The sequence below is a fragment of the Leucopleurus acutus genome, assembly GCF_964270905.1.
Source record: "Leucopleurus acutus genome assembly, chromosome: 18".
NCBI classification, from domain to species: Eukaryota; Metazoa; Chordata; class Mammalia; order Artiodactyla; family Delphinidae; genus Leucopleurus; species Leucopleurus acutus.
The window spans coordinates 67,006,921-67,020,877 of NC_139160.1; the positions used below are offsets into that span (position 1 = coordinate 67,006,921).

General features: G+C 51.2%; 1 protein-coding gene across 1 annotated transcript in view; it reads right to left on the reverse strand.

Annotated features, from left to right (window-relative positions):
- The window catches only part of STK24 (serine/threonine kinase 24), a 102,469-nt gene extending 89,158 nt beyond the window's left edge, over positions 1-13,311 (reverse strand). The window contains exon 1 of the mRNA XM_082859329.1: positions 12,903-13,311. Within this exon, the coding sequence (XP_082715455.1) occupies positions 12,903-12,944 (42 nt within the window). The 5' untranslated portion in view covers positions 12,945-13,311. The remainder of the gene's footprint in view (positions 1-12,902) is intronic.
- Between the last annotated feature and the right edge of the window lie 646 nt (positions 13,312-13,957).

Genomic DNA, 13,957 nt, shown 5'->3' on the forward strand with positions numbered 1-13,957 from the left:
GACCCCCACTTCACACTGTCTTTTACAAGACTATGTGTAGACAACATGGCCAGTCTGGGGAGGGAGCTCCAACTCTGCAGGAGACAAGCACCCAGAAGCCCTCCCTCAAAGGGCCTTCGCGGCACACAGCCCCGGACTGAAACGAGAGGGATCACCGCTGCTCCGATGCATGAGGACGAATCAAGAGAGGGATCATTTTTGTGGAATTTCAAAAACCACCTTGTTTAGTGGCTGTAGCTAACATATTAAGAAATAATCTATGCAACAGACTAGGTATAAAAACATTGAGAATTTTACCATTTTAAAAAGGCTTAAGGACTTCCCTGGTGGCGCAGTAGTTAAGAATCCGCCTGCCAATGCAGGGGACACGGGTTCGAGCCCTGGTGTAGGAGGAACCCACATGCCGCGGAGCAACTAAGCCCGTGCGCCACAACTACTGAGCCTGTGCTCTAGAGCCCGCGAGCCACAAGTACTGAGCCCGCGTGCCACAACTACTGAAGACCGCGCGCCTAGAGCCCGTGCTCTGCAATAAGAGAAGCCACCGTGATGAGAAGCCCACGCACCGCAAAGAAGAGTAGCCCCCGCTCGCAGCAACTAGAGAAAGCCCGCGAGCAGCAACGAAGACCCAACGCAGCCAAAGATAAATAAATAAAAATAAATCTAAAAAAAAGAATAATTTGCAACTTAAAAAATAAATAAATAAAAAGGCTTAAAAGCATTTTACTACCTTCATAACAATTAATTTTCAGAACCTTGAGGGTTTTGTTCCTTTTGGAAATACAAGAGAAATTAAAAAATAAAACATTTTAGATGCACACGCATATATGAATATTTACTTATTTATTTTGGGAGAAAGGCTGTGAAGGCCTCCTCTCAGAAGCATTTTGCTTCACATAAGCAGTAATTCATCCAAGAGAAAGAGAATATGTAGATCCCTGGGAAAACTGCTTTTCCATTAAACACTATTTTAAACCATGTGATCACTTTCAACTATGACTGCTTCACGGTATGGGGAAATGGAGTTCCATCCCGCAATAGCCAGGGCCACAGGTTCACGCTGCTGGCGGTAACAGCCCCAGGCCCGCTGCGGAGGGTGGCCTGAGACCTCCACCACTGTCAGGTGTACAGATCCCATCACATCCTGCCTGCTGCACAGATAAACACAGGCAGCCTGTGTCCCCAGGCCAGGAAGCGCAAGCAGTTTCACTTCATGTAAGCACTTCATTTTTTCTTAAAGAAGACAATTGGGAGGAAGGCATTCTGAATGACACAAACAGGGGTTTTTACAAACACTTCAAATTCTTTATTAACAAAGGAAAGAGAAGAGTCCAAACCTCATAACTACCTTTCCAGACACAGTCCATCTCCTAAGTCTGCTTAATATGCCATCTACCCTTATACTGGAAAAAGCCATACAGCGAACTGCAAAAAAATTACAACACACTTAAAAAAAAAAAAAAAGTCTCCCTGGGCTTCCCTGGTGGTGCAGTGGTTGAGAGTCCGCCTGCCGATGCAGGGGACACGGGTTCGTGCCCCGGTCCGGGAGGATCCCACATGCCGCGGAGCGGCTGGGCCCGTGAGCCATGGCCGCTGAGCCTGCGCGTCCGGAGCCTGTGCTCCGCAACGGGAGAGGCCACAACAGTGAGAGGCCCGCGTACCGCAAAAAAAAAAAACAAACAAACAAACAAATCAACTATTTATACATAAAAGCACAAAATCTCTGACAACCCAAACATTAAAAAGACTATTGGTCCGCAATAGTATTCTCAGTTCAGAGACACATGTACATCTTCAGTTAAGTGCTAAGCGGAACAACTACGAGAAAAGAAAATCGATTTTGCCCCAAGGAGGCCACTCGTTTCCTAGCTGTCGCCTCCCTCCACCAGCAGGTGTTCCTCACGGGCCTAGCATCACGGGGGAGCTGGACCGACTGATGGTGGGGCCCTTCCCTGAAGGTCTGCCCTTACAATCCAATTAAGAAAAAAAAAGGCAACAGAACACAAATACTAACGGCTCACCAGGGGTTACTGGGCAGAGGACTCTGGGGCAACCCTGCGGGGCAGGCAGGCTCTCCCGCGGGGCGAGGGGGTGGGGACGCAGCGCACAAGAGGCCGGGTAGGAACACGAGGCCCTTAATGCTGAGCTGGAGCTTATGTTTGGTCAGGAAGCCACCACAGGTTTTAAGCAGGGAGTGACATGATGGAAACAGCTGAGAGACAGTCCTGGCAACGCTGTGGAGGACCTTCAGGCTCAGGGCTTCTGTCCTGGTTCAGGGTTTTCCAAGAGAACCATGAAGGCTAGTTCTGAGAGCTGCATTTCTTAAAAAATAAGGTTCCAAAGTCAAAAAGACATGGAGCACACATCTTCCTCTGCCCCCTAACAGGTGTGCAATACATGCTACCACAGTAAAAATTCTCACAATTCTTTCAATTAAAAAGCCTATCCAATTTTCAAAGTTAGACCTGTGGTTCCGAAGTCAGGCTCTGAAATACACGCCCTGAGTCGCAAGCACTGACTTTCCATGACTTTCCACTGAGTTGCTCTTCAAATGGGCACCGCTGTATGATGCTCCCAGGGGGAGCAACAGGGATTTAAGGATTTTTAATTTTGCAGTGCAGCGGTTCTCAACGTGTGGTCCCTGAGGCAGCCACACACCTGGCAACTTGTTAGAAATGCAAACTCCACCAAGCCCTCCAGGTGACTGATGAGCATAAACGCTGAAATCTCAATAGCACTGTTAGATTATAGTGTACTTTTTTCAGTTAATATTTCTGCACAGTTCAAAACAACCCGGGCAACACCTGAGAGGTAACAAACAGAAGTCAAAGGCTGCCATCCCTCCCCAAGGGCAGCATGAGGGCTCAGCAGAGACAACGACGAGAAACAGAACAGGGACCAGTCAACTCCCCCTACTCCCACAAGCCTAAATTCCAGGAAGTCAATTAAGAATAACACTGGAGGGCTTCCCTGGTGGCGCAGTGGTTGAGAGTCCGCCTGCCGATGCAGGGGACACGGGTTCGTGCCCTGGTCCGGGAAGATCCCACATGCCGCGGAGTGGCTGGGCCCGTGAGCCATGGCCTCTGAGCCTGCACGTCCGGAGCCTGTGCTCCGCAACGGGAGAGGCCACAACAGTGAGAGGCCTGCGTACCGCAAAAAAATAAAATAAAATAAAAGAATAACACTGGGACATGAACAAAGTCTTCTTCAAACGTGAAAAAACAAAATCATGGCAATAAAAGTGACCAAAATACCATGAGTGACCAGCCCTGAACTGGGCTGGTCTCAGGGAAGCTGGAGGCACAATTTGGTCATGAAGGGCACAGCAGCCACGTCGGGGGCGGGGGCACTCTGGTGGAGGGAGGAAGAAAACACAAATGCCAGCACCAAAAGCCAGGGAGTCGGGGCTCTGCTCTCAGGGCGGCAGCCTTAGGCAGCCTCGGTCGAGTTTCATTAAGCCTCAGTTTTCTCATCTGTAAAACTGGTCTAACAGCCCTTCCCTCAGCAGAGGCCCTGAGGATTAGCCGAGGGCATAAGCTGCTCCTCCCTCCTTGTATTGGAAGGAGGCAGTAAAATTTAGTTCCCTTCCTACAAGGCTCCCACTAAGGGCATCAACATGGGAGCGCCAAAGGACCACTTACTTTTCCCACTTATCTATTCCGGCAACACAGCGCAGCCAAAGGAAAAAGCCACCCGCCTCCTGGTAGGAACTGCTGAGGAGCTGAGCAATTCTTTGTACTTACATATATTTTTCTTTTTAAATTACCTCTCAAGAAATGTTTGGTACAATGAAAGGGCATCAAACACAGGAAAGAAATGCTCAAACAAGACCTTTCTACAGCAGGTTCTCAGTTCACCAGGAGTTCAGGTAGCAATTTAACAACTTCGAGTCAACCGCACTGAAATTGATCTTAAAGTGATGCTGGGAAACTGTACCTAAAATAGCTGCTGACCAACACCCAGTCCCCAAGTTCTGGATTACTTTCATTTCCACTCGTCTATCACTGTACGTTTCCACCTCCAAAGGTACTCTGTTCTAAGTAGGAAGCACACTCTTGGAGCCACGTACCCACCAACGCAAGCGTTTGAGGAGCAACACTGAGCCACGCGCGGGATTCCCCAGTCCAAGGCGCCTGGTCCCCACACACGTGCAGGCTGGGTCCCCCAGGGGCACCTGACCCACCCTGGCGGCGGCGCTGCCAGCTTCCCAGGAAGCCTACACTCAATCCCGGACCAAGGCTGCACCCCCAAAACATCAGTCGACTTAAGCAAATGTTCCTCCAACAAGATACCGTGGGGCGCCCTGAAAACGGTTCTGTGCCCACAGAATCCCGAGACTAGAAAATGAGAGACAGAGGGGAAGAAAGCATTCAAGTCGGGGAGGCGGAGGTCACAGACAGACACATGGGAAAACGAGGGTGTGTGTACACTGCCTTTTTCTTACAGAGAGAAACCAGAAGGCATCACGTGATGAAGAGGACCGCGGCTCAGGAGTCCCTCCCCACCCCACGGACCGGCGGTCCTGACCTTGGAATTCAAATTCTGTTCATTCATCTATAAATTGAAGAGAGTGATTTCCAGGTAGAGAGCACACGCTGAGCATAAGATCTACTTTGGTCAATCCTGAAACCCCATTGAAATCACAGTACAAAGGGGGTTTTCTTAAAAAAGGCTTTAAACCTCCACGTACCAGGAGGGGAGAGAACACCCACAGCAAGAAAATTCCAGAAGCTGGAAAGTGGGTGGAGGAAAGAAAGGTGGGGAAGATGGCAAATGCTAAGCTCGAGGCAGGGAAAGCAGAGAATCAACTGCACCCCCCCTGCCGAATCCCCAGGGGAGCAGTGACTGCAAGTCCTGCAGAAGCAGTGGAACACCCAGATGGCCTACCCGCTGCCCACAGCCAGGAAGCTGACCCGTGCCTCCCCAGGAAAGGAAACTGAAAGCATGTTCTCTGCAAAGGAACATGGAGGGTTTCAGGAGCAGGAGAGAAACTACACGGGGCACTGTGCCCGCTCTCAGAGCCTTTCCTCATCCAGAGCGAGCCTCAGGTGGGAGGAGGGACCACAAGCGGAGGGGACGCGGGTTTGTGCCCCGGTCCGGGAGGATCCCTCATGTCGCGGAGCGGCTGGGCCCGTGAGCCATGGCCGCTGAGCCTGCGCGTCTGGAGCCTGTGCTGCGCAACAGGAGAGGCCACAACAGTGAGAGGCCCGCGTACCGCAAAAAAAAAAAAAAAAAAAAAAGCGATAAGAAACTGACATAAGCCGTTCCTCACCTCTCATGCCCACCAGAAGCGCCTACATCACTGGGGTTGAAAAAGCCCCAGTCAGGATTCAGACTTCCAACCAGCTTGTCCCCTACTCTGAAATATGAGTGGACATTCAAGGGTGGCCTCTACCACAAAAAACAGAAACCAAAACCAACAGGGGGGCAAAGGGGCCGTGGAGGAAGAGAATCTATTCCGAGGGAAAAAACAACATAACTACAATTAACATACTCAGGGAGATGAAAGCAGATATTTCAACTGAAACAAGAAAGCAACAACATTCAGAGAATCAAAAAGAGACCTCACAATTTAAAAAAACAAGAGCAGAAATGAAATACTCTTTGGAAGAGCTGGAAGATAAAGTTGAGACAATCTCCCAGAAAGCCAAGGAGAAAAGACAAGAGATGGAAAATAGGTTTCAAAGGGTAAGAATACTTGAGGACCAGTCCAGAAGGTCCACCATCCAAATAATAAAGGGTTTAAGAAAGAGTGAACACAGGAAATGGGAGAGGGAAGGGAATCAAAGAAACAATTCAACAAAAAGACGTGAGTTGTCTGATTAAGGACCTATGAAGTACCTGTCACAAAAAATAAAAGAAGACCCACATCATGGTGAAACTTAAGATTACAAAGAAAAAATTCAGATCTTATGAAATTCAGGAAAAATAAAACAGCTTGCATGCATAGATTCCGGTATCGGTGTGGCGTTGCATTCCTCAACAGCAACACTGCAAACTAAAACACAGTGGAGCTGCTGTCACAATTCTGAAGGAAATAACTTCCACCCCATGACTAAACGCCATGCCAAAATATCAATCGAGGGGAAAGGCAAAAATAAGAAACTTGCAGATACCCAAGACCTCAAAAAAACCTATCTCCCATGCACCCTATTCACAGGAAGGCCACTACAGGATATGCTCCACCAACACAGTCACGGAAACCAAGAAAGATGGCAGGAGATGCAGAAAACAAGCCATCCCGAGAGAGCAGCCCAAGGAATCCCGAGGATGAAGGCAAAGAGGATGAGGGATGGCAGAGGGGATGCCAGCGATACAGGTTAGGAGGCTCAGAGGAAGGAGTCTCCCTCCAGAGGAGGGAAATGGACAGACAGCCTGTGTGCCTCACCTGAAATTCCCAAGAGGAGGTGGCAACAACTGGCAGTGGGTTTGGGGTTGAATAAGTTATAAGTGCTGCTACAGAGTAAATGTTTATGCTCCCTCCCCAAAATCATATGGTGAGACCCAACCCTCAATGTGATGGAGGTGATCAGGTCATGAGGGTGGAGCCCTCAGGATTGGGATTGCTGCCCTTATAAGGAGACCTCCCAGAGCACCCCCTCCCCCTTTGCCCTGTGAGAACACAGCCAGAAGCAGGCCCTCAAAAGACTCAAAATCTGCCAGAGCCTTGATCTTGGGCTTCCAAGCCTCCAAAATTGTGAGAAATGTTTGTTGTTTAAGCCACTCAGTCTACAGCATTTTGTAACAGCAGCCCAAACAGACTAAGACAATTACATTTCCAAAAAAATAAATAAATAAACTTCCAAACAAGATTTGAAAGGTAATCCTGGTTTACTCATGGCTGGCTGGGCTTAGTGTTTCCACAGTCACGTTAATGTACACACGAATCTAACTGAAGTCACCAACGTAAGTGCACTGGGCACAGGGAGGGGAGGGACACGGGAGCGAAGGAGGCAAGGACACGAGAACTAATTCCTCATCTTCAGGGTCCGAAGTCTACTGACAATGCCTGAAACTAGGGAAAAAAGAAACAGTGATTTTTAAATGCTCTTTGTGAACGAAGAAGTAACAACAACAACTGACAGCAAAGAGGATGGAAGGGGCTGCCTTGGGAGGGGGTGAGGGGAGGAAATGGACGCCAAGGGCAAGGAACTGCTCTCTCCCAACAACCCTCACCACGTGCATAACTTTTCAAATAAAAACTAAACAAAAGTCCTAAGTAATTAATAGGAGACAAAGGATGTGGACCTCCACGGTCCTTTCAAATCTTAGGGCCAGAAAGTCTTTTTAAAAACAGGAAGAGACTTGGCGGGAAGATAAACACGGGCTACGTATTTGGTAAGCATTAATGTAAAACTCCAAAAGTTCCCACAATGTATTCAGATACCAACAGGGCTCCTTCTATTGACCAAGACCCTCCTGAAAATATAACGGAAGGTCTGTGAGTGGACAGTGCCATCCCCAGGGGGGGCTGCACACCAAGTGCCTTTGTAACACACAACCGGGATGCTTTATGCCTTGTCGCAAGCAAAGGTACACCTCATCTTATTTTCCCTCCTCTAAATCTTGGAAACCAGGGAGCCATTTAGGATTAGGAAACGCGGCATCCACCCCAGGAGCCAGGTGCTGTAAGAGCTCTAGTTTTTCTCCTTCTCAAAGCATTGAGCTCTGAGAGTTTGAAAGGTATTGCACTGCAAAAAATGGGATTTACGGCAGGGAAACGACCAGTCGGATGACAGCGCTTGACTCTGAGTGGCAATAGAGGGGTAAGAGTCCACTTCTATTTCCTGCGCGCTCGCTCGTACCGGCCACAAGATTCCATTAATGATAACAGTGCTGAGCCCAAGCACCAGAAAAAGCCACAGCACGACTGGGTTGGGTGTGGTCCACTTCCTGGAGGTATGGAGTTTCCCAGCAGGCAATTCTGAATCACAGGGAGAAATCACCCGAAAAGAGAGCAACGCGGCCCAAAGGTCCTCAGGCTCCTGGACCCTGGCCTCAGTGTGGCTGTAAAACACACTAGGAAGAAGCAACAACTACCAGCAGGCTCACTTCTTCAGAAACGCCTCACACTGCATCTCGCACCAAAGTCCTAGAAAAACTGTTCAACTCAAAAGCTGTGTCAAGTCGCATCAAATAAGTAAACTCCGCTCCACACACCAGAAGAGTTAGCTCAAAGACGACCACAAAAATGACAGAAAGGAACGAGAAAGCAACGGTGCCACTTGCCCGTAACTACCCTCCGCCGGGACACGGTGCTGCGTTAGCAGCCTAGAAAAGTCTAATCTGACCAATTGCTACTTGAAGGTCACTGGTTGTATGCGAAATACTATCAAGAACATTCCCTGATACGGGATTAGAACCAAAATGTCCTGGACTCCTCCAAGGTGTTTTCTATTTTAATCTTCTGACGACCCTCCCCCTCCCAAACTGACTTTAAGCAAAACAAATTCTTAACACTGTTAAATTTTGGTGATAGAGAAGAGGGAATATGAAGTCTTGAAATGCGTATTAAAAAAAACACCTTAAATATAGGCTACTAACAATAACAGAGAATGTGTCTTCATTTTCCTTATAGCATAGAGCATGGGAAAAGGTCAAAAGCAAGGGGCGTGAAGGAGACTAATAAAGCCTATAAAATGTTGGCTAAGAGTTCACATTACAAGGCTTGAGGCAACCTTGCTGAAAGGTCCACCTGCGCTGCAGGTGGACACGAGACCCTCCCACCATTTCAGCCTCCTCCTCTCGCCATCCTGGGGGCCTCTCGCCCAGAGAGCCACCGCCGCCTTCCCAGCAGCAGCCATTGCTCCCAGCATCCTTCCACCTTGGCCCACCACGTGCCCGGAGGAAGCAGCGTCCGGACAGTGCGCCGCCCTAGGCGGCGGGGAACGCAGGCCCCCTCCCCGGCTGCCGCCCCTCCAGCTCCAGGGCCCCGGCTGGGCACTGCGAGTCCGCCCTCGCACCCCGCGCCCTGCTCTCTGCGCACCCCTCCCCGGCTCATCTGAACCTTCTCGGGGAGAGCACCCCAGTCGGCCCTCGCTAGGCTGTTGACCTCCTGAGCACCGCCCAGGAGGAGGGTCTCACCTACACCTGCCGCGGCTGCTGGGGAAATGCGCGGCAAGGACGCGGCTCCTCGCCCAGTCCAACGCTGGACCACCACCTCACAAATACCCTGAACGTCCACACCCGCGGAGGAAAAAGTACCAGAGCTCTTCAGGCAAGATTAAATGCAGCTGTCCTTCTGTTTGTCTTCACCTCCCAGACTTCCAGAGCGCACAGGTTTCCCCAGGGTAAGGAAGAGCACTGGAGAAAAGTTCCCAACTCACCCAAACTGGCCATTAAACGTCTCTCTCTCTCCCCACACAGAGGGGCATTCTCAGCAAAAGGTCTCTCCAAGCAGCCAGAGAAACGCAAAGATGATGTTAATAAAGTAGAGACTTTTCCAGCTGTTCCTGTAAACGGTCTGTACTTTCAAATATGAGAATATCTTACATATATGACATCCTCAAAACATGCTAAACTAACTCAGGTCCTGTCATACACGTTACATATCAAATTAGTGTAATTCAGTCAGCTGTGAAATCAATTTAGTTTTGCAACAGCTCTTTTTTCTTCTTAATAAAATGCATCACACAACAGTTCATCACAAGTAGTGAGGATTAGGGCTGTCTTCTGAAACGTTAACGTTCAGGTCTTGATGTAAAATATATTTCTTACATGGGTCACGGTCCAGAAAAGGTTTCAAGTGACTGATAAAATTCCATTATAGAAACTTATAAACCAAAATCTAATTCTTTTTAAATTACAACTTATGCAACTAAAAGCTGACGGATGCTGCTGCCTCCAGCTGAAGCTGAATTAAATCGAGAGAAGCAACAAATGTTCAGTGAAGGACAGGGAGTAGTTAAATCCACAACTCAACCGAATTTCTTATGTCTATTCGTAGTTATTACATTCAGTTCATGATTTCTATTTTTTTCCCCCATGCTAATATGAAACTGGGTGGGAGGTTTAAAAAAAAAAAGAGGAAAGGCCCCTGGCAGCCTTCATGAAAAGGTTATTAAACAGGATCACTCATAACTCACTCAGATTTACAGTCATCAACCCTCACTGAGCACCCGGCACAACAGTGTTCAATAACGGGTGCTGACTGAACAAATAAAATACCGTATTTTAATTTCGTCAGCAAACCCAAGTTGGAATGAAATAAGCATTACTGTTTGCTAGAGTAATAATAAAGCAATAACAGCACAGTGAGTAAGAGAATGGGTCTTGAGGGCAGGAAAGACCTGGTTTCCAATCACAACTTTGCCACATAAGGCACTATCTCACCTTGGTCAGTTCAGTCTCTGCTGGTTTCCACGTCTAGAAAATGGCATACATTACACCTATGCCTCAAGCAGTACCAATAAGAATCAAGAGGCATAAAAATGATTTGCAAGACAATGAAAATGATGTTTTCACTGAAATTATGCTGTCATTCAGGTTTATTTTTTAAGCATCTTTGCCTAGGCTGCCTGAATTCACTCTGCTGTCTTTCTGAAATTTTTAAGCCAACTCCTTACGAACCCTCATCAGGAGATGAGAGACGAAAAAAGGGAGGTTATGGGATGTATCGGGACACAGCACAGGAGGGTTAGTACTTCTTTCCTCCTGTTTTAGCCTGGAGAGCAGTCGGAGGCAGGTGTGCCTTTAATTTAATCCTCAACAACAACTCTGAGGAAGGCCTCCCTGGGCAGCAACAGCTGCTGATTCAAAGTAGGAAATAAATGTGCTGGTTGTTTTTCTTTGGGAGTGGAAGGGAGAGGGAAGGAATGTTCTTCCCCAAATGGCACACTAAAAACAATCATCATACAGTGTGTAGATGCACTTAAATACAGGGATGACTCTGTCAGAAGCCACCTTCGCGACCCTAAAACTGTAACGGCTGAAAATTTGGTTGTTTCAACCGAACAAAAATTTATCAGCCTTTCCACTGAGAAAGCAAAATAAAAACAGTTCCCTTGTAACACTACCTAGGAAATACATTTGGGAGGCCCAATTATTAAAAGAAATGTACCTTCTTTTCCCACGATTTAAGAATTCCGGCCCACACTCTTGAAGAAAAAAATTAAAAGGGGAGGACAAAAGGAGTGTTGAGACTAGACACCACCTGGTGACCATCTGATACTGACTTCAGGGCACCAGCCAGCGAGACTTTAAGTACCTTTTTAAACTGATTCGCTTTCCACAAAAGCTGAATACCTCCATGGTAAGCTCTAAGTGAGGCAAGTGCGCTAGATTACAACCTGATTAACAGCATAAGAGTCTGTCTAAAGAAAGTACCCAGCAAATGTATTTTTTAATCGTTACAAGAGGCCCTTCTTGCTCTACCGGTCAGAAATAATTTTTTACCCAGTTCACCCTGCCTTCCTGTCTCTAAATTCAAACCAAAGCAGGAATTTTTAGGAAATACCAAGAAACCACATCTGATTTTTACCTAGCGGTCAGCAGAAGCTTAGGTTTTAAATGCGTGTTGAGTTTAACAGCTCTTTACGTGAGATTCAAGGACAGTTTTCTTCAAGCACCGTCAAATTATTAATGTTAACTGTTACAACATTTTTTTTTAAAGAGGTTACAATTCTGGTAACTCTGTGTTCTTATTTTTCTAGATATCAAACCTGAACAATGAAATCGAGTTTTCTTTTTCAGATTTAGAGGGAGAGAAAGAGAGAAATGCTCCCTCTTTAAGGAGGGGGCAGATTCCCGGCTCCTATGGAGTCCAGGTCCGAATACTGCACTTCTCAGCTCTCAAGAGTGAGGTGGGGGGGGGGGCGGGAAATGAGCCCGTAGAACGCTGTAAAATAAATAGTCCACTGGGATACTTGTGTTTGTTTTCTTAAAGCTCCTCTGCTCCCTTACTCGGCTAACCCGGGAGAGCCAAACTTTAAAGACATTCCCTAGCTGTACCGTCAGATTTTAATCCCAAACATTTTGCCCCCATTTACGCGCTTACAAACATTACAAATTAGCCAAGAAGGACAGTGGTTTTATCTTTCAAAGGGCTAAAAACAGTCCCCGATGGCGAAAAACCTTAAAGCATCCGTGTAAATTTGAAATTCAACTTCTCCCCCTTCACCCCACTCCAAAAAAAGTCACTGGGAGGCCAAGAGGCCACAAAGCGGCAACGGAGAGGATTTCTGGGAAGGGACTCAGCTGGATCCAATCAAGACTCCAAGCCAAAGCCCTGAGTCCCGGGATCCACACTCGAGTGCACGCTGTGCCATCGATTCCTTCTTCCAGAAGGGTTGAAGGCTCGCACTTTCCCCTCCATCTGCACCGGGAGGAAACGCGCGGAACAGACGCGCTGGAAGTGGAGCTGGCGGTGGCACCTTCCTCCACCCCGCCCTGCCTCCTCCTCCGCCCTCCGGGCCCGGGACTAGCCGTGGCGCGACAGAGGCCCTCCCCGCCCCTCAACTTTACCGCCCCCTCGCCGAAAGGAACCTGGGCCTTCACCGCCCCCCGCCCGCGCCGGGGCCCTGAGAGCGAGCCGGGCCTCCGAGGGCATTTCTCCACATCACTTCTCCCCGGGAATGGGCCGGCGCGGGGCCTGCGGCTCGGGAGGCCCCGTGGGGAGAGGGAAGCGAGGAGGGCGCAGCGGCCGGCAGCCCCACATCCCCCCGCTCGACCGCCGCGACTCCCGGCCGGCGAGGGCCGCCTCCGGGCCGCGGCCCCCAGGCCCCTGCACACACGCACCCGTGTCCGCTGGGCAGGGCACCCCGGGCGCTGCGAGCACGACGCGGGAGGCCGGCGCGACCCCGGAAGGTGCAGCGTGGGGGGGGGGCCGTGTTTACACCGCCAAGTTCCCCGCTTCCGCCCCGGCCCGCGCATCCCTCCCTCCCCTCGGCGGCCCGGTCCCTGCCTACCTGCATGCCGGGCAGGCCCGACTGCACCGGGGAGTGAGCCATGGCGGTCAGGACGGCCACTTCCTGGGACGGGACGGCCGGGCCGCGGCGATCCGCGCGGGCGACGAGGCCCGCGGGCCGCGCGCAGCCCTCGGGCGGCGGGGCCGGCCGGAGCCCGAGGCCACCCCAGCCCCCGCGGGTCCCGGGCCGGGCGGCGGGCTCAGGGGCGAGCGGAGGGCCTCGTCTCCATGCACCGCACTGGGGAGGGGTTGCCAGGAGCGCGGGGTCTCCCCGCGAGCTGCCGCCGCTGCTGCTGCTACTGCTGCTACTGCTCGGCTGGAACCTGGCGGCCTGGGCCCGAGCGCTGGCCGCCTGGAGCCGGAGTGGACGGGCACAGCCGGCCGAGCCCGCGAGCGCCGAGCCCGGAGCGCGCCCCGCCCCGGCCCGGCCCCCGCGCCCGCCCCCGCGGCCCGGCCGGGGACCCCGCCCCGCGCTTCCGGGAGGGGGAGGAGGCTCGCGGCCGCCCGGCGCCCTAGGCCGCAGCCGCCTGCGCCGCCGCCTGCGCCGCAGCCTGCCGGAGCCGGTGGAGGTCCGCGCGTCTCCGGCGGGCTGCACCGCCTCGCAGCCGCCGGGGCGGGGCGGAGCGGAGCGGGGAGGTGGACGCGCGGACGGGTGCGGGGAGGGGGCCTCAGTTGATGCGACCCCCCGGCCAGTGGAGCGCGGGGACCGGTCCGAGCTGGGGGTGGGCCACGTGCCCATCCCGCCCCCCAAGTACGGGCCGGTCGGGCGCCCAGCGGGTCTGGGCGGTGAGGGCGCTGTGAGTACCAGGTCCTACTCTACCACCTCTCTCCTGCCCTTCACGCCAGCCCACCCCTCTCCGCCTGGCCCCGGGGCAGCGGGCTCCAGGCGACCTTCCAGAGGGCAGAGCCTCGGGCAGGGGGACCTCGGGAGGGAGAGTGCCCAGCGGAGCCTCAGCCAGTGGCCGGTTCAAAACTACCGGGGCGGAGCTTCTTCGGTGTCTGGGTGAAGTTTCCTGCCAACCCAAGGAGGAAAGCCGGAGGGGAGAGGCCGAGAGC